Source organism: Microcebus murinus, chromosome 4 (genome assembly GCF_040939455.1).
Source record: "Microcebus murinus isolate Inina chromosome 4, M.murinus_Inina_mat1.0, whole genome shotgun sequence".
Taxonomy (NCBI): Eukaryota; Metazoa; Chordata; class Mammalia; order Primates; family Cheirogaleidae; genus Microcebus; species Microcebus murinus.
Genome location: NC_134107.1, coordinates 20,202,754 through 20,226,052, shown reverse-complemented (window position 1 = coordinate 20,226,052; position 23,299 = coordinate 20,202,754). Strand labels below are relative to the sequence as shown.

The 23,299-nt window shown below is 42.2% G+C and overlaps 1 protein-coding gene across 1 annotated transcript; it reads left to right on the top strand.

Moving 5' to 3' along the window:
- The first annotated feature begins 2,714 nt into the window (after positions 1-2,714).
- Positions 2,715-3,644, top strand: LOC105856759 (olfactory receptor 4B1). Its single transcript, XM_012738618.3, has one exon. The coding sequence runs from the start codon at positions 2,715-2,717 to the stop codon at positions 3,642-3,644; it is 930 nt and encodes a 309-aa protein (XP_012594072.3).
- Positions 3,645-23,299: the final 19,655 nt, after the last annotated feature.

The window sequence follows — 23,299 nt, the reverse complement described above, 5'->3', positions numbered from 1 at the left end:
CCACCTGGAAACTCTGAGTCAGGGGACATCTGTTTCCCTAAGGCTATTCCGGAATTTATGGCCATTGCTGCAATGCCTGGGCGGTTATGTACAAGGAACTGACTTTAATTTTTTAAAGTATAAAAATAAAAGGGACCCGGTGTATTATTACTTGAGTCAACCATCTGTGTGTCCACGTTTTTCTTTGTGTTCTGCGTTTTTGTTTTGTGTTCTGTGTTCATCCTCCGTCCTGTAAATGGGCCATGACATTGTAGGGTGGGTAGCTTTTGCAGAGGGAGGCAAAGAGACGACACCCCAAGTTACATAAAAATTAAGAAGGATGGATGCCTCTGTGGTGAGAATCAGCTTGCATTCATGAGAGGGTGAGCAGACCTCTGCATAGAACTGAGGCTGTATGTTTAGTGCTCAGTAAACCTGGTCTGGAGGGGTTTGGTGAAGTCCCATAAGGGTTTCTAAAAGTCAGGTGGAGGAATTTAGGATGATTGCTAGGCAAGAGAGAGACAATGGTGCTTTCTGAATGATCCAAGAAGAGGAAGACACAGGAAGACTCTCTAAATTGAGTATCTAGAATAGATTGGGGGATGAAGACTGGGGACCCTGGGAACAGATGTAGCATGTGAGAGTCTGCAGTAAATCCTCACATGAGATGATGTCTTGCCTGGACACAGCAAAAATTAGATGGCTATATGAGGATGGTTTTATATCTGGGTTCTCAGTTCTGTTCCATTGGTCTGTTCAGTGCTCTGTGAGCTTTGGATGAATTTAGTTTTCCTTATTTCCTGCTGATTTCTGAAGTTGTTTCATACAAGGAAGTTTGAGCTTTTCCTACAGGTTTGAGTTGTTTCCCACAAGTTGTTTCCTACAAGGAGTTTGAGGTCCTGCTTCGCAGGAGGTAGTCTGCCTGATTAGGAAGGAGAAAGGGTATGGCCTTCTGGGGACCAGGCCTCTCTCACCAGATCATATCTTCTCCCTGGTGTCCCTTAAGTAGTGTGAACTCAGGGCTGAGCTGCCAGAGTCCTTGGTTCTCTGTGGAACACCTGGGAGGCAAGTCTGCTTCCCTCTTGTTTTAAATCCAGTGGAATTGAGGCCCCAACATCTTAGTCTCAGCATTTCTAAACCTGAGGCTGCAGGGAGCAGATCCTCCATCTGGGGCCTCTAGCAAGACAGGTGCTCTGTTTGGTAGCTGGGCCATTTGTAAAGCTTCTTGACTGGCTAACTGGGAAAGCTGTATGAGCCAGGGATGCTCTCAGGGCATTATTTGCATCTGCATGGTCAGAACACAAAAGGTAACTGTGGTGGGAACAGCAGAGCCACAGAGACACTGGGGTGAGTTTTGTTTTGTGACCATGGGCTTCTTTTGCATATGGTGGTCAATTCCACTTTGAAAGAAAAGGGAACGGTGCCAGGTGCACATGAGGGACAGGGAGAATGATGGTCCTGCTGTAAGACCAAGTCTAAAAAGGGTTCCTTTAGGTCACCTCTGCAGGGACATAATGACAGATTCTGTAGGTCAGTCTCACCAGCTGCAGCTCTAACTGCTTTCTAAGACCCTGCCACAGGGTGGAGGATGAGGGGGAGATCCCTGAGTCTCATTCTGTTCAGGATCCCGCATAGTTTCTTGGTTTGTCATGATCCAGAGATGGTGGAAGTGAAATATTTCCCAAAACTCAGAGTTTCCCGTAATGTTCCTGCTGTTCACAGGGAGGGAATAATAAATGGAATTGCACAAGTATTGCATCAGCCATTCCTCTTTCTCCTCCAGCTGGTGGGTGGTGGCTCTCCCCTACCTTTCTTCTAGATAGGCCTGGGTTTCAGCCTTGGCTCAACCACTCACAAGCTGTATTTCTTTGGGCAAATTGCTAAACCTCTCTGAGTCTCAGTTTCTTCATCTATCAATTAGCCACCTCAAAGATGTACAGGAGGAATTAAATGAGGGGTGACTGTGAAGTGCTTAGCATACTCTTACACATAGTAGACCCATAGTAAAGGGCAGCAGCACCTGCGGGTGTCGTGGTTGCTGGGATGACAAAACGGTGAACATCAGGTAACCACATGCTCTGGGTTCCTTCAGGCTATTGCGCTCTTTAGCGCAATAACCCAGGCCTCTGGGTTGTTTTTCCTGCTTCCCTTGTTTCCCTGTAAGTGAGCCCCATCTTGCTTCCTCTCTCCAGTTCACTTGTTCTTCCTGGGTGCCCATCTTTTACTCTAATAAATGCCCTATTTCTTCTCCAGTTTCAACCAGGCTTCTTACTGGGCATTCTCTCAGCAGATTTTTACTTTGTGTAACTTTTCAACTTTTTACTATTGGAGAAATTGGGAAAGAGGAGGCATTTAATCAATTTTCTGGATGGAAGCACAAGTGGAAGAAGGAAAAATAAGGGAAATAAGAGATACTCCAAAGTATCTCTAGGAGCTGAGGTAATCTGCTTGGCTAATTCACAACTTTTCTGAGCCTCTGTGTGCCTGGGTTTGTAATATGGGAATCGTGGCATGTCTGTGGGGTTGCTTGACTAGTTTCTTGCATAGGGTGGGCTATTGAGCACCGAATAAATAATATCTATCATGTGAATAAATTAATGAGCCAGTCACATAATATGTGTGAAAGGGTTTTATCAACAGGCAAGTGCTAAATAAACAAGAAGGGTTAGTGTTATGATTGTGTTTTCTTTGTCACAGGGCTATTCTCTGAGATCTACATTCTCCAAATGCTATCCATGGCCGGTGTAAATAACGTGACAGAGTTAATTTTCACTGGCCTTTTCCAGGATCCGGAGGTGCAGAGAGTGTGCTTTGCAGTGTTTCTTCCTGTATACCTGGCCACGGTGGTGGGCAACAGCCTCATTGTTTTGACGGTTAACGTTAGTAAAAGTCTGCAGTCCCCCATGTACTTCTTCCTTAGCTACCTGTCCTTGGTGGAGATCAGTTACTCCTCCACTGTTGTCCCTAAATTCATCACAGACTTACTTGCCGAGATTAAAATCATCTCCTTGGAGGGCTGCCTGGCTCAGATATTCTTCTTCCACTTCTTCGGGGTTACTGAGATCCTTTTGCTTGTGGTGATGGCCTATGACCGCTATGTGGCCATCTGCAAGCCTCTTCATTACATGAATATTATGAGTCGTCAACTGTGTCACCTTCTGGTGGCTGGTTCCTGGCTGGGAGGCTTTTTTCACTCCATAGTTCAGATTCTTGTCACCATCCAATTGCCCTTCTGTGGTCCCAATGTGATTGACCACTACTTCTGTGACCTCCTGCCATTATTCAAGCTTGCGTGCACTGACACTTTTGTGGAAGGGATGACTGTGTTGGTCAACAGTGGCTTAATTTCTGTGTGCTCCCTCTTCATCCTGGTGTCCTCCTATGTCATCATCCTGGTGAACTTGAGGAAACATTCTGCAGAAGGGAGGCGCAAAGCCCTCTCCACCTGTGCCTCTCACATTACAGTGGTCATCTTGTTTTTTGGGCCTGCCATCTTCCTGTACATGCGACCCTCCTCCACTTTCACAGAAGACAAACTGGTGGCTGTGTTCTACACAGTCATCACCCCCATGCTGAACCCCATCATCTACACGCTCAGAAATGCAGAGGTGAAAATCGCCATGAGGAGATTGTGCAGCAAAAAGGAGAACTTAGGGATGGCGTGAAAGGAGACCTCAAGGGTGGAAAAGTGATACAAGATGTATGTCTGATTATTCTTTGTTCTCAAAATGGATTTTGTTTTTGTGGAACATTCAAGAATTGCAGATACAAATTTAGGGACTTACTGTAACTGCTGCTGTTATTCTCCTTAGTAACCAAAGACTCCCTGGCATCCTGGTGTAATGTTCCAAGGACAGAGGTTGGATTGTCTTGTTGAATCTTAGAGAAATTGATTGGCTCCATGATATCCAAGAATATCATGGGGTTGGGTAATGTAAAGCCTTGAACCAAGTGCATATTCAAAGGAGAACATTTTTTACAAATGTTTTGTAGATTAAAACCACTTTTTTCTGTTAACCCCTCCATTTCTCCCTTCTCCCTTCCTTCTTTCTCTCTCTATTCCTCCCTCTTTCCCTTCCTTCCTTTCTTTTTTTCACCTTCACTCTTTTTTTCTTTATTCAACCTCCCTCATGATAACAGACTAAATTTCATTAAAAAAGGAAACCAACCAGAGGATTTATCAGGTAATATTTGGGAAGGAGCGTACCAATCTGATCTCTTCTTCCAATGTGGACAAATGTGTCTTTGAAAAGTACATCCAGGGACTTTCCATTCTTCTGGTTGGCTCTTGGCATCTTGTACCATAGACCATCTGATCATGAGTATCAGAAAAGTACTTGGAGCTAGTTCTTATGACATGTTGATAAAACATGGTCCTTAAATCTCTTTGGTCCTCTCACAGTGTCTAGCATCCATAAACAAAGTAATATCAAAATGGTGTTGATTCTACTTAGCAGTCGAGAAAGATCAAATCAAATGTTTTCACATGATGGATATCATCGCTAGTTTTATCGAGATGTGAATAACACAGAGTGTTTAATAGGCCTTGGAGAATGAAGAGGGGAGTGATACTATCTAAGCATGTTTCTATGAAACTCCAGACCTCAGAGGGGGCAGAGAAAGATGGTGGACAAGAAACACTGCCAGACAGAGTGTCTCTGCAAAAAAGTCAGTTTCTAGAAGAAATTAGAAGTAAGAAGCATGCAGACGAGCATACATTGGCCGAGGGTTGGAAGGAGGGGTATTGGAGACTATGGGAGACTCCATGGGAGGAGGTTGCAGAGGAGAACTAGAAGTAGAGACCTCTCGAGTAGCCTAGAGACCAGTGGCAAGGGTAGGTGAAGTGGTTAACTTTCCTTTCCCTTGCATCTTGGACTGCTGGGGGGGCTTCTCAGCATGAGGAGAGACCTGCGGACACCAGCCCAGAGATGGCTACCACCAGTGAGTGGTAAGCCTGTAGCTGATGTGGCACCAGGCTCCCAACTCCCCTGGAGCAACTCTGTATGCACAGACTCGAGCTGTGGCAGGTGCCATATTGCTCTGTTCTCCCCTCCCCCAACCCTAACTGCAGCTGCCGAGAAAGACAATATAGTCACCAGCCAGAGGCATTGCCAGGGAATGAGACATTCCCTTTTGGGGCCCTTCAGCTGACTGAGGGGTACTCAGACTGTGAACTCCCTACCTTCCAGCCCTCCCAGGTGCTGCTGGCCCTATGACTCCAGGAGAACCGGGCAGACCTTGAGGCTGAGAGACATCAACCCAGCTTGGGCTCCCATGGGTGAATTGGGATTGGCACTCATCTCCCTGGTGGGGTCAGGGATTGAATTCCGGGGCCCAGAGGTCAGACCTGCAGACCAGATCCCATGTACCCAGGTCTCTTATAGGCCGGGGCACAGAAGAGATACTTGTGAACAGCCTACTGAGGTGTGTGCACCTTTAAGGGCAGATCAGTGTCCTAGAGGGCAACCCTCCTCCCAAGGTGGGGCCATGTGCCCAGCGTAGGTGACCACCCTGTGCAGGGAACCTCCCAGCCTGCATCACAACCAGGGGAGACCCGGTGGTGTGAGGTCTTTCCTGCTGGCAGAGGCCCAGGAGAAGCCAGGAAGTTGGGGAGGGTGGAAAGGAGTGAGGCCCACTCCAGACTGCGGGTCTCAGATGACCTCACCACCACACGCAGACTTTCTGACTGAGTGGGGCCATTCCAGCCCCTCCCTGACAGCTTTTCCCAGAAGCAGAGAACAGAACTTTGACACCTGCTAATGGCATTGGTGGTGCCTGAGGTCATGTTTAACTAACCCAGCTCCACCCAGACTCTCCCAGACCAGCCCTCACTGAGGTGGAGAATAAGGACACACCTGGAAGTCCCAGGGCCCCACCCATCACCTGAGGCTCTAGAGTGCCTCTCTAGAGGAACAAGAGCTGGATACAGGACCCAAAAACAACAGTGTAGCCTGCTCCTCTGAGCAAGCACCACCTACTGACAGGGAGGACATCCTGCACACCCTTTTCACAGCACCTACTGACTCATCATACAGGGTGTAGTAGAATCTCACCCACAAAACCACCTACTGGCTCAGAGACTAAACAGGGTGTGTCAATACCCAAACAAAAACCTAAAGGAAAGAAGCAACAACTGATCCAGATGGGAAGAAATCAGTAAAGGAACTCTGCAAATATGAAAACTCAAATGGAAAGCACACCCCCAAAAAGGAACACCAGCCCCTTAGAAATGGACACCAACCAAAATCAGACCACTAAAATGACAGAAGAAGAATTTCAAGTGTGGATCGTAAGAAAATTCAACGAGTTGCAAGAAAAACTGGATAATCAACACAAAGAAAACACAAAAAGACTCCAGGACCTGGAACAAAAATTCACTAAAGAAATTGATACAATGAAGAAAAGTCTGACTGAACTCCTGGAAATGAAGAATCAATTCAGGGAATTACAAAACACAGTGGAAAGCCTCAAGAACAGGGTAGATCAAACAGAAGAAAGAATCTCAGAGATTGAAGATAACACCTTCCAATTAAATAAATCAGTCACAGAGATAGAGCAGAGAAACAAAGAAGTAATAAAAGACAAAGAAGGTCACTATATAATGGTGAAGGGTATAGTTCAACAAGAAGACATAACAATTCTAAATATATATGCATACAACCCTGGTGCACCGAGATTCATAAAGCAAACTCTACTTGATCAAAACAAATGGATAAACAACAACACCATAATAGTTGGAGACTTTAACACCTCATTGACAGCACAGGACAGATCCTCCAAACAAAAAATCAACAAAGGAATAATGGATTTATGCGGAACTCTAGAACAAATGGGCCTGACTGACATTTATAGGACATTCTACCCCGAAACCACTGAATCTACGTTCTTCTCATCAACTCATTGGTCATTCTCTAAGATTGACCATATCCTAGGACACAAAGCATGTCTCAAACAATTTAAAAAAATGGAAATTACACCATGTATCTTTTCAGATTACAATGGAATAAAAGTAGAAATCAATCCTAAGAGGAACTCTCATTTCTACACAAAGTCATAGAAAATAAACAACCTTCTGCTGAATGACCACTTCATAAACGAGGAAATCAAGATGGAAATCAAAAGATTCTTTGAACTAAATGACAAAGGAGACACAAGTTATCAAAACCTGTGGGACACAGCTAAAGCAGTCCTGAGAGGAAAGTTTATTTCAATAAATGCCTTTATCCAAAAGTCAAAAAGATCACAAATAGACAATCTAATGAATTGTCTCAAAGAGCTAGGAAAAGAAGAACAGACCAACCCCAAACCCAGCAGAAGAAGTGAAATCATTAAGATCAGATCAGAACTAAATGAAATTGACAACAGGAAAACCATACAGAAGATTAACAAAACAAAAAGTTGGTTCTTTGAAAAAATAAACAAAATTGACTTACCTTTGGCTAGGCTAACAAAAAGCAGAAAAGAAAAATCTCTAATAAGCTCCACCAGGAACAATAAGGGAGAAATTACAATGGATACCACAGAGATACAAGATATAATTCATGAATACTACAAAAGCCTCTATGCACACAAACTGGAAAATGTGGAGGAAATGGACAATTTCTTAGAAACACACAGCTTCCCTAGGCTCAACCAGGAAGAAATAGAATTCCTGAACAGACCAATACCAAGTACTGAAATTGAAACAGCAATAAAAAAACCTTCCTAAAAATAAAAGTCCTGGACCAGATGGTTTCACACCTGAATTTTACCACACCTACAAGGAAGAATTAGTGCCTATCTTGCAGAAATTATTCCACAACATCGAGAAGGATGGAATTCTCCCCAACACATTTTATGAAGTGAACATAACCCTGATACTGAAACCAGGAAAGGATGAAACAAAAAAGAAAACTGTAGATCAATATCCCTTATGAATATAGATGCAAAAATTTTCAACAAAATCCTAGCCAATTGAATCCAGGTGTCTGTCAAGAAAATAATCTATCATAACCAAGTGGGCTTTATCCCAGGGATGAAGGGATGGTTCAACATACACAAATCTATAAATGTAATTCGCCATATAAACAGAAGTAAAAACAAAGACCATATGATCCTCTCCATAGACGCAGAAAAAGCATTTGATAAAATCCAACACCCTTTTATGATAAGAATGCTCAACAAAATATGCATAGATGGGGCTTACCTATGTTGGTCATATATGCCAACAACAGTAAAAGTGAGAACCAAATCAAAGACTCAATTCCTTTCAAAATAGCAACAAAGAAAATAAAGTAGCTTGGAATATATTTAACTAAGGAGGTAAAAGACCTCTACAGGGAGAACTATCAAACACTAAAGAAGGAAATAGCAGAGGACGTAAACAGATGGAAGAATATACCATGCTCATGGGTCGGCAGAATCAACGTTGTTAAAATGTCTATACTACCCAAAGTGACCTACAGAGTCAATGCAATCCCTATCAAAATACCATTATCATTTTTCACAGATATAGAAAAAATAATTTTACTCTTCGTATGGAACCAGAGAAGACCCCATATAGCAAAATCAATCCTAGGCAATGAAAACAAAATAGGAGGTATCAATTTACCAGACTTCAAACTCTACTACAAGACTATAGTCATTCAAACAGCTTGTAACTGGCAGAAGAGCAGGGACATTGACCAGTGGAACAGAACCGAGAGCCCAGATATAAAACCATCCTCATATAGCCAACTAATCTTCGACAAAGCAGACAAAAACGTACACTGGGGAAAAGAATCCTTATTCAATAAATGGTGCTCGGAAAACTGGGTAGCCACATGTAGAAGACTGAAACAAGACCCACATCTCTCACTTCTCACAAAAATCAACTCATGCTGGGTAATAGACTTGAACCTTAGGTGTGAAACTATTAGAATTCTAGAGGAAAATGTTGGAAATACTCTCCTAGACATTGGCCTAGGCAAAGAATTTATGAAGAAGACCCCAAAGGCAATCACAACAGCAACAAAAATAAACAAATAGGACCTGATCAAATAAAAAAGCTTCTGCACAGCCAAAGAAACTGTCACGAGAGCAAACAGATAACCCACAGAATGGGAGAAAATTTTTGCAAGCTACACATCTGATAAGGGGCTGATAACTAGAATCTATTTAGAACTCAGGAAAATCAGCCAGATAAAATCAAACAACCCCATCAAAAAATGGGCAAAGGACATTAACAGAAACTTTTCAAAAGAAGACAGAATAATGACCAACAAACATATGAAAAAATGCTCAACATCTCTAATCATCAGGGAAATGCAAATCAAAACTGCAATGAGATATCACTTAACTCCAGTGAGAATGGCCTTTATCAAAAAAGTCCCCAAACAATAAATGCTGGCATGGATGCGGAGAGTTAGGAACACTCCTACACTGCTGATGGGACTGCAAACTAGTTCAATCTCTGTGGAAAGCAATATGGAGATACCTCAAAGCAATACAAGTGGATCTACCATTTGATGCAGCAATCCCAGTACTGGGCATCTACCCAAAAGATCAAAAGTCACTTTATGAAAAGGACACCTGCACTCAAATGTTTATAGCAGCACAATTCACAATTGCAAAGATGTGAAAAATACCCAAGTGCCCATCAATATAGCAGTGGATTAATAAAATGTGGTATATGTATACTATGGAGTACTATTCAGCTTTAAGAAACAATGGTGATATAGCACATCTTGTATTTTCTTGGATAGAGCTGGAACCCATTCTACTAAGTGAAGTATCTCAAGAATGGAAAAACAAGCACCACATGTACTCACCAGCAAATTGGTATTAACAGATCAACACCTAAGTGGACATATAGGAATAACATTTATTGGGTGTCAGGCAGGTGGGAGGGGGGAGAAGGGGATGGGTATATACAGATACAGTGAGTAATATGTGCAAAGTTTGGGGGATGGACATGCTTGAAGCCCTGATTCGAGTGGCCTTGGGGGGCATGGGCATTATACGTAACCTTAACACTTATACCCCCATAATATGCTAAAAAAAAAAAAAAAAAAAAAAAAAAAGAAACTCCAGACCTCTACACCTTATTCTATGTGATATGCCAAGTCCATTTTTTTTAATGTCTGTTAATATTTCTTGGTGAAGGGAGATGTGTCTATATTGTTTCTCCTATCAGAATTTCCTCCTCACCCCATTGTTCCACTCTATTATGGACTATTTAGAGAATATTATAAAATTGGTCCCTGTTGGCTTAGGAATTACACAGGTTGGCATTGGATTTGCACTGCATCCCTCCACCTTTTCTTGAGGAGCAGGTGAAGTAAGGCAGGCAACTTCTCTAAGGGAGGGAGGGAGCATCGGGGGTGTGCCATATGCCTTAGGGTCTTTTTCCTTTCTCCTGTAGGGCTGGCTGAACATGTAGGTGAATGATGGTTTTAATGGTACCAAGAAACTTCACGCATTTCCCTTGGTATTCCCATTAATCATATTCATGGATGGCCATCTGTAATCCCTGAGAACATGCTGCTGTTTCTGCTTGGAATGACTTTACCTTCCTTTTCCATCCAATAAAATACTGTAAGTCCTTTAAGACCAGTTTCAAGTCATGTCTCTCGTAAGGCCTTCTCTGACTTCCCTCTTCCTTGGGTTGATTTCATGTCTCCTTTCCATGGTCATTTTTACATACTCTCATCATTGCCCCATTCATTTGTTATTATTTTATGTGATTTTCTCTCTCAGTTGGGTGTAAGCTCTCAAGGTCAGGACTATCCACTGACCCTCCTTTTCAGTGCTAAATATTGTGCATATAATTGATGCTTCATAAGTGCTTGTTGAATAAACAACCCTGCAGGCCCACGCAATCCTTGCTATACTAATACTTATTGATCATTTTTGAACACTTTCATGGTGGGGAACACATCTCTTCCTGTTAACATTTTAAGAGTTCAGGCTCCGAAATTCATTAGGCTATTCCAGTTACCTGTTAGCCACAACCCAACATCCAAGTTTCTTAACTTCTCTGAATGACTGTTTTTGTATGAATGTAATGACTGAATGTGATATGAACTTTATAAGATTATTCAGAATATTAAACTAGATAATATGCATGAAAAGCTTTTAGAAAAGAACATGGTACAGAGGATGTTGTATTCAATAAATATTAGTCATCATCACCTTTATCATTAGTGCTGGTCATTGATTTTATTTTGTGAGATGGCTGCATCCCTGCCCACACATTCGTCTTCCTTCTGTCCTATAGAGCTACTGAAATTAGGCCTTAGGTTCTTAAAATCTCTGGGTTTGCTCCTCCCTATGAGTTTTGCTTATTTCTTAGATGTTATAACCAAATATTAACCCTGATATAGATTTCCTGAGTTTTCCTTTTTAAATGATTTATCTTAGACATCATTTACTTTGTTTTCTTTTCTTTCTTTTTTTTTTATTTCAGCATATTATGGGGGTACAGATTTTAAGGTTTCAATAAATGCCCATTTCCCTCCCTCCCCCCAAAAGTCTGAGTCTCCATCATGACCATCCCCCAGATGGTACACATCTCACTCATTATGTATATATATACCCACCCCCCTCCCCCCTCCCACCTGCCCAATACCCTATTACTGTAGCACCTATGTGTCCACTTAGGTGCTACTCAGTTAATACCAGTTTGCTGGTGAGTATATGTGGTGCTTGTTTTTCCATTCTTGGGATACTTCACTTAGTAGTATGGGTTCCAGCTCTAACCAGGAAAATATAAGATGTGCTATATCACCATTGTTTCTTAGAGCTGAATAGTACTCCATGGTATACATATACCACATTTTATTAATCCATTCTTGGATTGATAGGCACTTGGGCTGTTTCCACAGCCTTGCAATTATGAATTGTGCTGCTATAAACATTCGAGTGCAGGTGTCTTTTTTGTAGAGTGTCATTGGATCATTTGGGTAGATGCCCAGCAATGGGATTGCTGGATCAAATGGTAGATTCACTTGTATCGCTTTAAGGTATCTCCATATTGCTTTCCACAGAGGTTGAACTAGTTTGCAGTCCCACCAGCAGTGAAGGAGTGTTCCTCTCTCTCCGCAACCAGGCCAGCATTTATTGTTTGGAGATTTTTTGATAAAGGCCATTCTCACTGGGGTTAAGTGATATCTCATTGTGGTTTTTTTATTTTTTTATTTTTTATTTATTTATTTTTTTATTTCGGCATATTATGGGGGTACAGATTTTAAGGTTTCAATAAATGCCCATTTCCCTCCCTCCCCCCAAAAGTCTGAGTCTCCATCATGACCATCCCCTAGATGGTGCACATCTCACTCATTATGTATGTATATACCCGCCCCCCTCCCACCTGCCCAATACCCTATTACTGTAGTACCTATGTGTCCACTTAGGTGCTACTCAGTTAATACCAGTTTGCTGGAGAATATATCTGGTGCTTGTTTTTCCATTCTTGGGATACTTCACTTAGTAGTATGGGTTCCAGCTCTAACCAGGAAAATATAAGATGTGCTATATCACCATTGTTTCTTAGAGCTGAATAGTACTCCATGGTATACATATACCACATTTTATTAATCCATTCTTGGATTGATAGGCACTTGGGCTGTTTCCACAGCCTTGCAGTTATGAATTGTGCTGCTATAAACATTCGAGTGCAGGTATCTTTTTTGTAGAGTGTCATTGGATCATTTGGGTAGATGCCCAGCAATGGGATTGCTGGATCAAATGGTAGATTCACTTGTATCGCTTTAAGGTATCTCCATATTGCTTTCCACAGAGGTTGAACTAGTTTGCAGTCCCACCAGCAGTGTAGGAGTGTTCCTCTCTCTCCGCAACCACGCCAGTATTTATTGTTTGGAGATTTTTTGATAATGGCCATTCTCACTGGGGTTAAGTGATATCTCATTGTGGTTTTGATTTGCATTTCCCTGATGATTAGGGATGTTGAGCATTTTTTCATATGTTTGTTGGCCATTCTTCTGTCTTCTTTAGAAAAGTTTCTGTTCAAGTCCTTTGCCCACTTTTTAATGGGGTTATTTGATTTTTTCTTCCTAATTTTCGTGAGTTCTAAGTATATTCTATTTATCAGTCCCTTATCGGATGCATAGGATGCAAAAATTTTCTCCCATTCTGTAGGTTGTCTGTTTACTTTCATGACTATTTCTTTGGCTGTGCAGAAGCTTTGTAGTTTGATCATGTCCCATTTATTTATTTTTGTTGCTGCTGTGATTGCCTTTGGGGACTTCTTCATAAACTCTTTGCCCAGGCCAATGTCTAGGAGAGTGTTTCCAACTTTTTCCTCTAGAGTTCTAATAGTTTCATATCTTAGGTTTAAGTCTGTTATCCAGCGTGAGTTAGTTTTTGTGAGAGGTGAAAGGTGTGGGTCCTGTTTTAGCCTTCTACAGGTGGCTATCCAGTTTTCCCAGCACCATTTATTGAAGAGGGATTCTTTTCCCCAGCGTATGTTTTTGTCTGCTTTGTCAAAGATTAGATGGCTATATGAGGATGGTTTTATATCAAGATTCTCACATCTGTTCCACTGGTCAATGTTCCTGTATTTGTGCCAATACCATATTGTTTTAATTACTACAGCTTTGTAGTATAGTTTGATATCTGGCATATTAATGCCTCCCATTTTGTTTTTGTTGCCTAGAATTGCTCTTGATATTCGGGGTCTTCTTTGGTTCCATACGAAGCGTAAAATTATTTTTTCTATATCTGTGAAGAATGCTGATGGGATTTTAATAGGTATTGCATTGAATCTGTAGATCAGTTTGGGTAGTATAGACATTTTGATGATATTGAGTCTGCCGATCCACGAGCATGGTATGGATTTCCATCTGTTTACATTCTCTGCTATTTCCTTCCTCAGTGTTTCATAGTTCTCCCTGTAGAGGTCTTTTACGTCCTTGGTTAAGTAAATTCCTAGGTACTTTAATTTCTTTGTTGCTATTGTGAAGGGAATTGAGTCTTTGATTTGGTTCTCAATTAGATTGTTGTTGGCGTATATGAATGCCTCTGATTTCTGTGTATTGATTTTGTATCCTGAGACTTTACTAAATTCATTGATCAGTTCCAGGAGTTTCTTGGTTGAATCCTTGGGGTTTTCTAGATACAATATCATATCATCAGCAAACAGTGAATGTTTGATCTCTTCTGCCCCTATTTGGATACCTTTGATTCCATTTTCCTGTCTGATTGCTGTAGCCAAGACTTCCAGCACTATGTTGAACAGAAGTGGAGATAGTGGGCAGCCTTGTCTGGTTCCAGTTCTAAGTGGGAATGTTTTCAGTTTTTCCCCATTCAGTATGATGTTGGCTATGGGTCTGTCATATATGGCTAGTATCATTTTTAGGTATGTCCCTTCTATGCCTATTTTCTTAAGTGTTCGTATCATGAAAGGGTGTTGAATTTTGTCAAAAGCTTTTTATGCATCTATTGAAAGAATCATGTGGTCTTTGTTTTTGCTTCTGTTTATGTGGTGAATTGCATTTATAGATTTACGTATGTTGAACCATCCCTGCATCCCTGGGATGAAGCCCACTTGGTTGTGGTGGATTATTTTTTTGATAAGTGTCTGGATTCGGTTAGCTAAGATTTTGTTGAAAATTTTTGCATCTATATTCATTAGGGATATTGGTCTGTAGTTTTCTTATTTTGTTGCATCCTTTCCTGGTTTTGGTATCAGAGTAATATTCGCTTCATAAAAGGTGTCGGGGAGGTTTCCGTTCTTCTCGATGTTGTGGAATAGTTTCTGCAAGATAGGTACTAGTTCTTCTTTGTAAGTGTGGTAAAATTCAGGTGTGAAGCCATCTGGACCGGGACTTTTCTTTTTAGGGAGATTTTTAATTGCTGTTTCTATTTCAACCAATCTGTTGAGATTGGTCTGTTCAGGGAATCTATTTCTTCCTGGTTGAGCCTAGGGAGGCTGTGTGTGTCTAGAAATTTGTCCATTTCCTCCACATTTTCCAGTTTGTGTGCATAAAGATTTTTGTAGTATTCATAAATTGTATCTTGTATCTCTTTGGGATCAGTTGTGATATCTCCTTTTTTATTCCTGATGGAGCTTATTAGAGATTTCTCTTTTCTGCTTTTCGTTAGCTTAGCCAATGGTGTGTACATTTTGTTTATTTTTTCAAAGAACCAACTTTTTGTTTTATTAATCTCCTGAATAGCTTTCCTGTTTTCAATTTTGTTTAGTTCTGATTTGATCTTGTTGATTTCACTTCTTCTGCTGGGTTTGGGGTTGGTCTGTTCTTCTTTTTCCAGCTCTTTGAGTCGTTTCATTAGATTGTCTATTTGTGATCTTCTTGTCTTTTGGTTATAGGCATTTATGGAGATAGACTTTCCTCTCAGAACTGCTTTAGCTGTGTCCCAGAGGAGTTGATAACTTGTCTCTCCATTGTCGTTTTCTTCATAGAAGTTTTTTATTTCCATCTTGATTTCTTCATTTACGAAGTAATCATTTAGTAGGAGGTTGTTTAATTTCCACGTTTTTGTGTAGAAATGTGTGTTTCTGTTAGGGTTGATTTCTAGTTTTATTCCACTGTGATCTGAGATGGTACATGGTATGATTTCTATTTTTTAAAATTTCTTGAGATTTTCTTTGTGTCCTAGGATATGGTCAATCTTAGAGAATGTCCCGTGAGCTGATTAGAAGAACGTATATTCAGTGGATTTTGGGTAGAATGTTCTGTAGATGTCTGTCAGACCCTGTTTTTCTAGAGTTTTGTTTAAGTTCATTATTTCTTTATTAATTTTCTCTTTGGAGGATCTGTCTCGTGCCATCAGTGGGGTGTTGAAATCTCCGGCGATTATGGAGTTGCTATTAATCCATTTGCTTAGCTCCAGTAAGGTTTGCTTTATGAATCTGGGTGCACCTAAGTTGGGTGCATATATATTTAAAATTGTTATCTCTTCTTGTTGGACTGTGCCCTTCACCATTATATAATGACCCTCTTTGTCTTTTACTACTTTTGTTGGTTTAAAAACTAAATCGTCTGAAATTAGAACTGCCACACCAGCCTTCTTTTGGCTTCTATTTGCTTGGAATATTGATCTCCACCCTTTTACTTTTAGTCTATATGCATCCTTGCAGGTTAGATGTGTTTCCTGAAGACAGCATATACTTGGCCTGTATTTTCTTATCCATTCAGCCAGCCTATGTCTCTTGAGTGGAGAGTTTAAGCCATTCACATTTATTGAGAGAACTGATAGGTAAGGTAGATTACTGATCATTCTGTTGGGTTGGATGTTGTTGCTATGATTTCTGTCTTGAGCCATTGTAATATCTGGCCTTTACTATCTTTGGGTTTTGGTTGTTTTTATATTCGTGGGTTATTATGATGATGTTCCGTGCATAACGCTGTTTTAAGTACTTCTTGTAGGGCTGGTCTTGTCTTGGTGAATTCTCTGAGCCTTTGCTTGTCTGAGAATGTTTTTATTTCTCCTTCATATATGAAACTTAGTTTTGCAGGGAATAATATTCTAGGCTGGGCATTGTTTTGTTTCAGAAGTGTGAGAATGGGGCCCCAGTCTCTCCTTGCTTGTAAAGTCTCATTAGAGAAGTCTGATGTTATTCAAATTGGCTTTCCTTTGTATGTTACTTGCTTCTTTTGTCTTACAGCTCTTAGAAGGGCCTCTTTAGTTGATACTTTGGTCAGTCTGATGACTGCATGACGTGACGTCTTCCTGTTTGCCTTGAATCTCCCAGGGGTCCTCCTGGCTTCTTGAACTTGTATATGGAGATTTTGAGCAAGGCCTGGGAAATTTTCCTCTATTATATCTTCAAAAAGCTTGTCCAGCCCTTGAGTGTTGTCTTCCTCCCCTTCGGCTAACCCTATGACCCTCACGTTAGGTTTTTTCACATAATCCCACAGCTCTTGTAGACTTTGGTCTTTTCTCTTGTTTCTCTGCTGTATTTCTGTGACTGATTTATTTAATTGGAAGGTGTTATCTTCAAGCTCTGAGATTCTTTCTTCTGCTTGATCTACCCTGTTCTTGAGACTTTCCACAGTATTTTGTAGTTCTCTGAGTTGATTCTTCATCTCCAGGACTTTGGTTAAAGTTTTCTTCACTGTGTCAATCTCTTTGTTGAACCTTTGTTCCATTTCCTGGAGGCTTTTTATGGTTTCTTGGTGTTGGTTATTGAGTTGTTGTTGCAGCTGGGTGAGTGTTCTTATGATCCACATATGAAATTCCTCTTCTGTCATATTGGTTGCCTGATTTTGGTCGGTGTCTGTTTCTAGGGGGCTGGTGCTCCTCTTTGGGGGTGTGTTTTCCGTTTGGTTCTTCATATTTCCTGAGTTCTTTTGCTGATTTCTTCCCATGTCGATCAGTTGTTGTTTCTTTCCTTAGGTTATTGTTTGGGTATTCACACACCTTGTTTAGTTTCTGAGGCGTTAGGTGGTGTCTGTGGGTGAAATTGGACCACTCCCTGTATATTGAGTCAGTCGGTGCCGTGGAAAGGCTGTGCAAGATGCCGTCCCTGTCAGTAGGTGGCGTTTGCTTGGAGGAACAGGCTATGCTGTTGATTTTGTGTCCTGTTAACAGCTCTTGTTCTGGGCGGAGCTTGGTTGTGTAAGCCTGCCCTCAGGCCGTTAGCAGGGGTCAAAGTTCTGTTCTTTGCTTCCAGGGAAAGCTGTCAGGGCGGGGCTGGAATGGTCCCGCTCAGCCAGAAAGTCTGTGTGTGGGGGTGGGGCTGTCTGAGACCCGCAGTCTGGAGTGGGCCTCGCTTCTTTCCACCCTCCCCAACTCCGCAGCTACTCCTGGGCCTCTGCCAGCAGGCCAGACCACAAGCCACCAGGCCTCCCCGGACTGTGATGCCGGCGGGGAGGTTCCCTGCACAGGAACGCCACCTGGGTTGGGCGCACAGCCTCCTCCTGGGAGGTGGGTTGCCCTGTAGGATGCCGATCCGCCCCTGGAGGCACACACACCTCAGTAGGCTGTTCAAGTATAACCGTTCTGTGCCCTGGGCAATTCTAGCCCTCGGTGCAGGGGATCTGTTCTGCAGGTCTGACCTCTGGATCCCAGAGTTCAAACTGTATTCCCACCAGGGAGAGGATTTCCGGTCCTAATTCACCCACAGGGAGCCCAAGCTGGGTCTATGTCTCTCAGCCTCTGAGTCAGCACCGTTTTCCTGGGAACACGGTGCCAGCAGCACCTGGGAGGGCGGGCGGGGTCCCAAACGGGAAGGTCCCGTTCCCTGGAGGTGCCTCCGGCTGGTGGCTATATTGTCTCTCTGGGCAGCCGCGGGTAGGGTGGGCGGAGGGGAGGAGGATGCAGTATGGCGCCTGCCGCGCGGCTCGGGTCTGTGCACACGGAGGTGCCCGGAGGAAGTTGGGAACCTGGTGCCACGTCTGCTACAGGCTCACTGTTGGCAGGCAGCGGCGGTCTCTGGGCTGGTGTCCGCAGGTCTCTCCACCCGCTGGGGAGCCCACCAGCAGTCCCGAATGCAGGGGAGGGGAAACAGCAAATCCACCTACCCTTGCCACTGGTGTCCGGGCTGCTCCGGTGGTCTCAGCCTCCAGTTCTCCTCTGCAGCCTCCTCCCGTGGAGTCTCCCGGGGTCTCAGGTACCCCTCCTTCTGGCCCTTGTCCGCTGTATGCTCGTCTTCTTGCTTCTTTCCTCTAATTTCTGCTAGAATCTGTCTTTTCTGCAGAGACACTCTGTCTGGCAGTGTTATTCGTCCGCCATCTTGCTCCGCCCCCTCTATATACCACATTTTATTAATCCACTCATATATTGATGGGCACTTTGGTATTTTCCACATCTTTGCAATTGTGAATTGTACCGCTATAAACATTCAAATGCAGATGTCTTTTTTTTTTTTTGAGACAGAGTCTCACTTTTTTGCCCAGGCTAGAGTGAGTGCCGTGGCATCAGCCTAGCTCACAGCAACCTCAAACTCCTGGGCTCAAGCAATCCTACTGCCTCAGCCTCCTGAGTAGCTGGGACTACAGGCATGTGCCACCATGCCTGGCTAATTTTTTCTATATATATTAGTTGGCCAATTAATTTCTTTCTATTTATAGTAGAGACGGGATCTTGCTCTTGCTCAGGCTGGTTTCAAACTCCTGACCTCGAGCAATCTGCCATTGTTAGCCTCCCAGAGTACTAGGCAGATGTCTTTTTTTATACAATGTCTTTTGTTCTCTTGAGTAGATGCCCAGTAATAAGATTGCTGGATCAAATGGTAGATCCACTTGTATCTCTTTTTGGCATCTCCATATTGCTTTCCACAGAGGTTGCACTAGTTTGTAGTCCCACCAGCAGTGTATGATTGTTCCTATCTGTCTCCATCCATGCCAACATTTATTGTTTTTGGGCTGTTTTAATGAAGACCATTCTCACTGGGAATAAGTGGTATCTCATTGTGGTTTTGATTTGCATTTTCCTGATGATTAGAGATGTTGAGCATTTTTTTCATATGTTTGTTGGCCATTATTCTGTCTTTTGAAAAGTTTCTGTTCATGTCCTTTGCCCACTTTTCAATAGGGTTGTTTGATTTTTTTTCTGATTTTCCTGAGTCTAAATAGACTCTGATTATCAGCCCTTTATCTATGTGTAACATGTGAATATTTTCTCCCATTCTGTAGGTTGTCTGTTTGCTCTTGTGATAGTTTCTTTGGCTGTGCAGAAGGCTTTTAATTTAATAAGGTCCGATTTATTTATTTTTGTTGTTGCTGTGATTGCCTTTGGGTTCTTCTTCATAAATTCATAGCCTATGCCAATGTCTAGAAGAGTATTTCTGATGTTTTCTTCTAGAATTCTAATAGTTTCACATCTTAGGCTGAAGTCTGTTATCCACCGTGAGTTGAATTTTGTGAGAGGTGAGAAGTACGGATCCTGTTTTAGTCTTCTACATGTGGCTATCAAATTTTCCCAGCACCATTTATTTTGTAAGGATTCTTTCCCCTAGTGTATGTTTTTGTCTGCTTTGTCAAAGATGAGATGCCTATATGAGGATGGTTTTATTTTATTTTATTTTTTTTATTTTTTATTTTTTTTCTTTCTGACCAAGGAAGAATTCTATGAGGATGGTTTTATATCTGGGTTCTCAGTTCTGTTCCATTGGTCTATGTCTCTGTTCCTGTGTTAGTACCATACTGTCTTTGTTACCATAAGTTTGTAGTATAGTTTGAAGTCTGATAAATTGATGCATCCCAATTTGTTCTTTTTGCCTAAGATTGCTTTTGCTATATGGGTTCTTCTCTGGTTCCATATGAAGCATAAAATTATTTTTTCTATGTCTGTGAAAAATGATATTGGTATTTTAATAGGGATTGCATTGAATCTGTAGATCACTTTTGGTAGTATAGACATTTTAACAATGTGGATTCTGCTGACCCATGAACATGGTATGGTTTTCATATATTTACATCCTGTGCTATTTCTTCCTCAGTGTCTCATAGTTCTCCCTGTAGAGGTCTTTTACCTCCTTAGTTAAATATATTCCTATGTACTATATTTTCTTTGTTGCTATTGTGAACTGTATTGATTCTTTGACTTGGTTCTCAGTTTGACTATTGTTGGTGTATAGAAATGCTATTGATTTTGTAACCCGAGACATTGCTGAATTTGTTTATCAATTTCAGTAGTCTCATGGCATAATTTTTGGGGTTTTCTAGGTATAAGAACATATCATCAGTAAAGAGAGATAGTTTGACCTTTTATGCCCCCAAATGGATGCTCTCCTATAGCTATAACTATAGCTCATTGCCTCTGAGCAGCCCAGACAGAGTAAGTGCTTTGTGAACTTTGGATGAATTTAATTGTTTCTCATTTCCTGTTGATTTCTGAAGTTGTTTTGTACAAGGAAGTTTGAGCTTTTCCTAAAGGTTTGAGTTATTCCTCACATGTATTTTCTACAAGGAGTTTGAGGTCCTGCTTCCCAAGAGGTAGTCTGCTTGATTAGGAAGGAGAAAGGGTATGGCTTTCTGGGGACCAAGCCTCTCTCATCTGATCACATCTTATCCCTGGTGTCCCTTCAGTAGTGTGAACTCAGGGCTGAGCTGCCAGAGTCCTTGGTTCTCTGTAGAACACCTGGAAGGCAAGTCTGTTTTGCCTTGTTTTAAATCCAGTGGAATTGAAGTCCCAGCATCTTAGTCTCAACATTCCCAAGCCAGAGGCTGAAGGGAGAAGATCCTCCATCTAGGGCCTCCAGTGAGGCTAGTGCTCTGCTTGGTAGCCAAGCAATATGTAAGGCTTCTCGATTGGCTAACTGGGAAAGCTGTATGAGCCAGAGATGCTCTCAGGGCATTATTTGCATCTCTGTGGTCAGAACACAAAAGGTAACTGTGGTGGGAACAGCAGAGCCATAGAGACACTGGAGTCAGTTTTGTTTTATGACCATGGGCTTCTTTTGCATGTGGTGGTCAATTCCACTTTGAAAGAAAAGGGAATGGTGCCAGGTGCACATGACATTTTGCAAAGTGCTCCTAAGGTGGTCCATCTTTGTGACAAGTTCAAGTGCAAGTACTAAGCCCTGGGGTCAGGGATGGAGAAGGTGTGGTCTCTGTTTGAGAGCTTTTGTTCTTTCATCATTTACAGAACACCAACAATAACCAGATACTGTGGTAAAGAGTGTGGGGAACATATGTATCCGCTGTTCATTCATTCTGTCTGCATTCACTGAATGCTATTTCATGGCAGGAACTTCAGCAAGCACTGGAGATGGAGTAGTGAGTGAGGTATAACCTCTGCCCTCAGGAAGCTTACACTCCAGTGGGCCGATGGCCATGTAAAACAATTATAACACAGTGTAGTCAATGCCCTGATTCCAAAATGTTCTGAGATAAGAGGGGCCACTGGCCATGAGGGGCTACTGATTTGGGAGATGGATTTCCAATCTCTGAGAGGACTCTAAGGCACCACAGAGGACTCTAAGGCACCACAGGAGTTTCAGTTATCCTGGGAGGGGGCTGGGAATGGATTTATGACATCTATCTGTGAAGCACATATTATCTCCATGTTGCAGTTACATAGAATTTGAGTCTCTGAGGGGATAAAGAATTTTCTGCATATTACATAGATACTAACTGAGAAAACATGAATGTCGACCAGACTGCTAGCAGCTTTCATCCATGAACAGCTTCTTGGTAGAATTCCCTAGCGGATCTGACAGTTTAGGGCTGGTTTCTGCCCTTTCTTTGTTTCTGTAAGTTCTATCAGTGATTTCCTCCTGGCTCATGTTGGTCGAATCCCTTGAGCTTGTCCCGGTCACTGAAGAAGGAAGCTTTGTGGCATGAGAGGAAGTCTGCCTCCTATGCTCAGGTGCCCTGCAGCCTCATTGTGTTGATATGCATCCTCATTGTGTTGATATGCATCCTCATTGTGTTGATATGCATCCTCAGCCACCTCATTGGTACAAAGTGGACTAGGGCAGGCTGCAAAGCAGTCAGTGAGAGGTCTTGGTGACGTCCTAAGGTGCTGGGAGCCTGAGATGTTAGAAGGATGTGTCAGAGTGTGGGCAGGCCCTGGTTGGGGGTGAGGGGTAGTTTGGAGCTTTGTTGTCATGGCATCAGAGGGTTCGAGGAAATGGAAGTACCAGTAAAGAGGGGAATTGTCCTTGGATTGAGGCAAACCCTTGGAACAGAACAAGGTCACCAAGTGACCAAGAATAGAAAGAATTAGGAGGAGAAGCAGAAATAAGACAAGTGCTGAGTGTCAAGGGAGGTCCCCAGGGACTTCTCTTTTGAAGACCGTAAAGGGTGTGGATAGGTTGAGGACCCTGTTCTGCAAACCAAGGAGAGAAAAGGAAAAGGAGAAATGGGACAAAGGAAAGCTGCAGGTGAAAGATCATTAAAAACATTGAAAGACAATAGAAAGATGTCTAACATGGAGATAGTAAGACTATCCTGGCTGCCCCACATCATCCATTGAAGGGACTAACTTTCTAATAGGTCTCCTCTTCTGGCCTGTTTCCACTAGTCCATCTTCTACATACAAAGTGCTTCTACTTTCCAGTTGATGAAGATTCCAGATGATTGGCTGTTGTCTGCAGGATCAATCTCAGAGTTCCTAATGGTCCTTCACAAATTGCTGCTAATCTCTTTTTACAGTTTTTTTAAAAGCTACTCTTGCCTTCATTCCAGCCACATGATGAGTTTGTGCTTGCTCTCTGCATTCTTAGAATGCTCTTCCCTCCTTCTTTGTATAACTAACTCCTACCCATCTTTCAATATCCCGCTGACAAGCTTCTCAGACAGGCAAGTGCTTCTATTCAATTCACCTGCTTAGAAAATAAGTCTTTTGTATCATTTCAGATCACATCACCCAACTGCTGCCTCTTGGTGGCTACCTTATGGCTAAACACATACAATGTGAGTGAATTTATTTT

What these genes read in the sequence shown, in the direction of transcription:
- LOC105856759 (XM_012738618.3), top strand. Translation starts at nt 2,715, where the DNA reads ATGGCCGGTGTAAATAACGTGACAGAGTTAATTTTCACTGGCCTTTTC.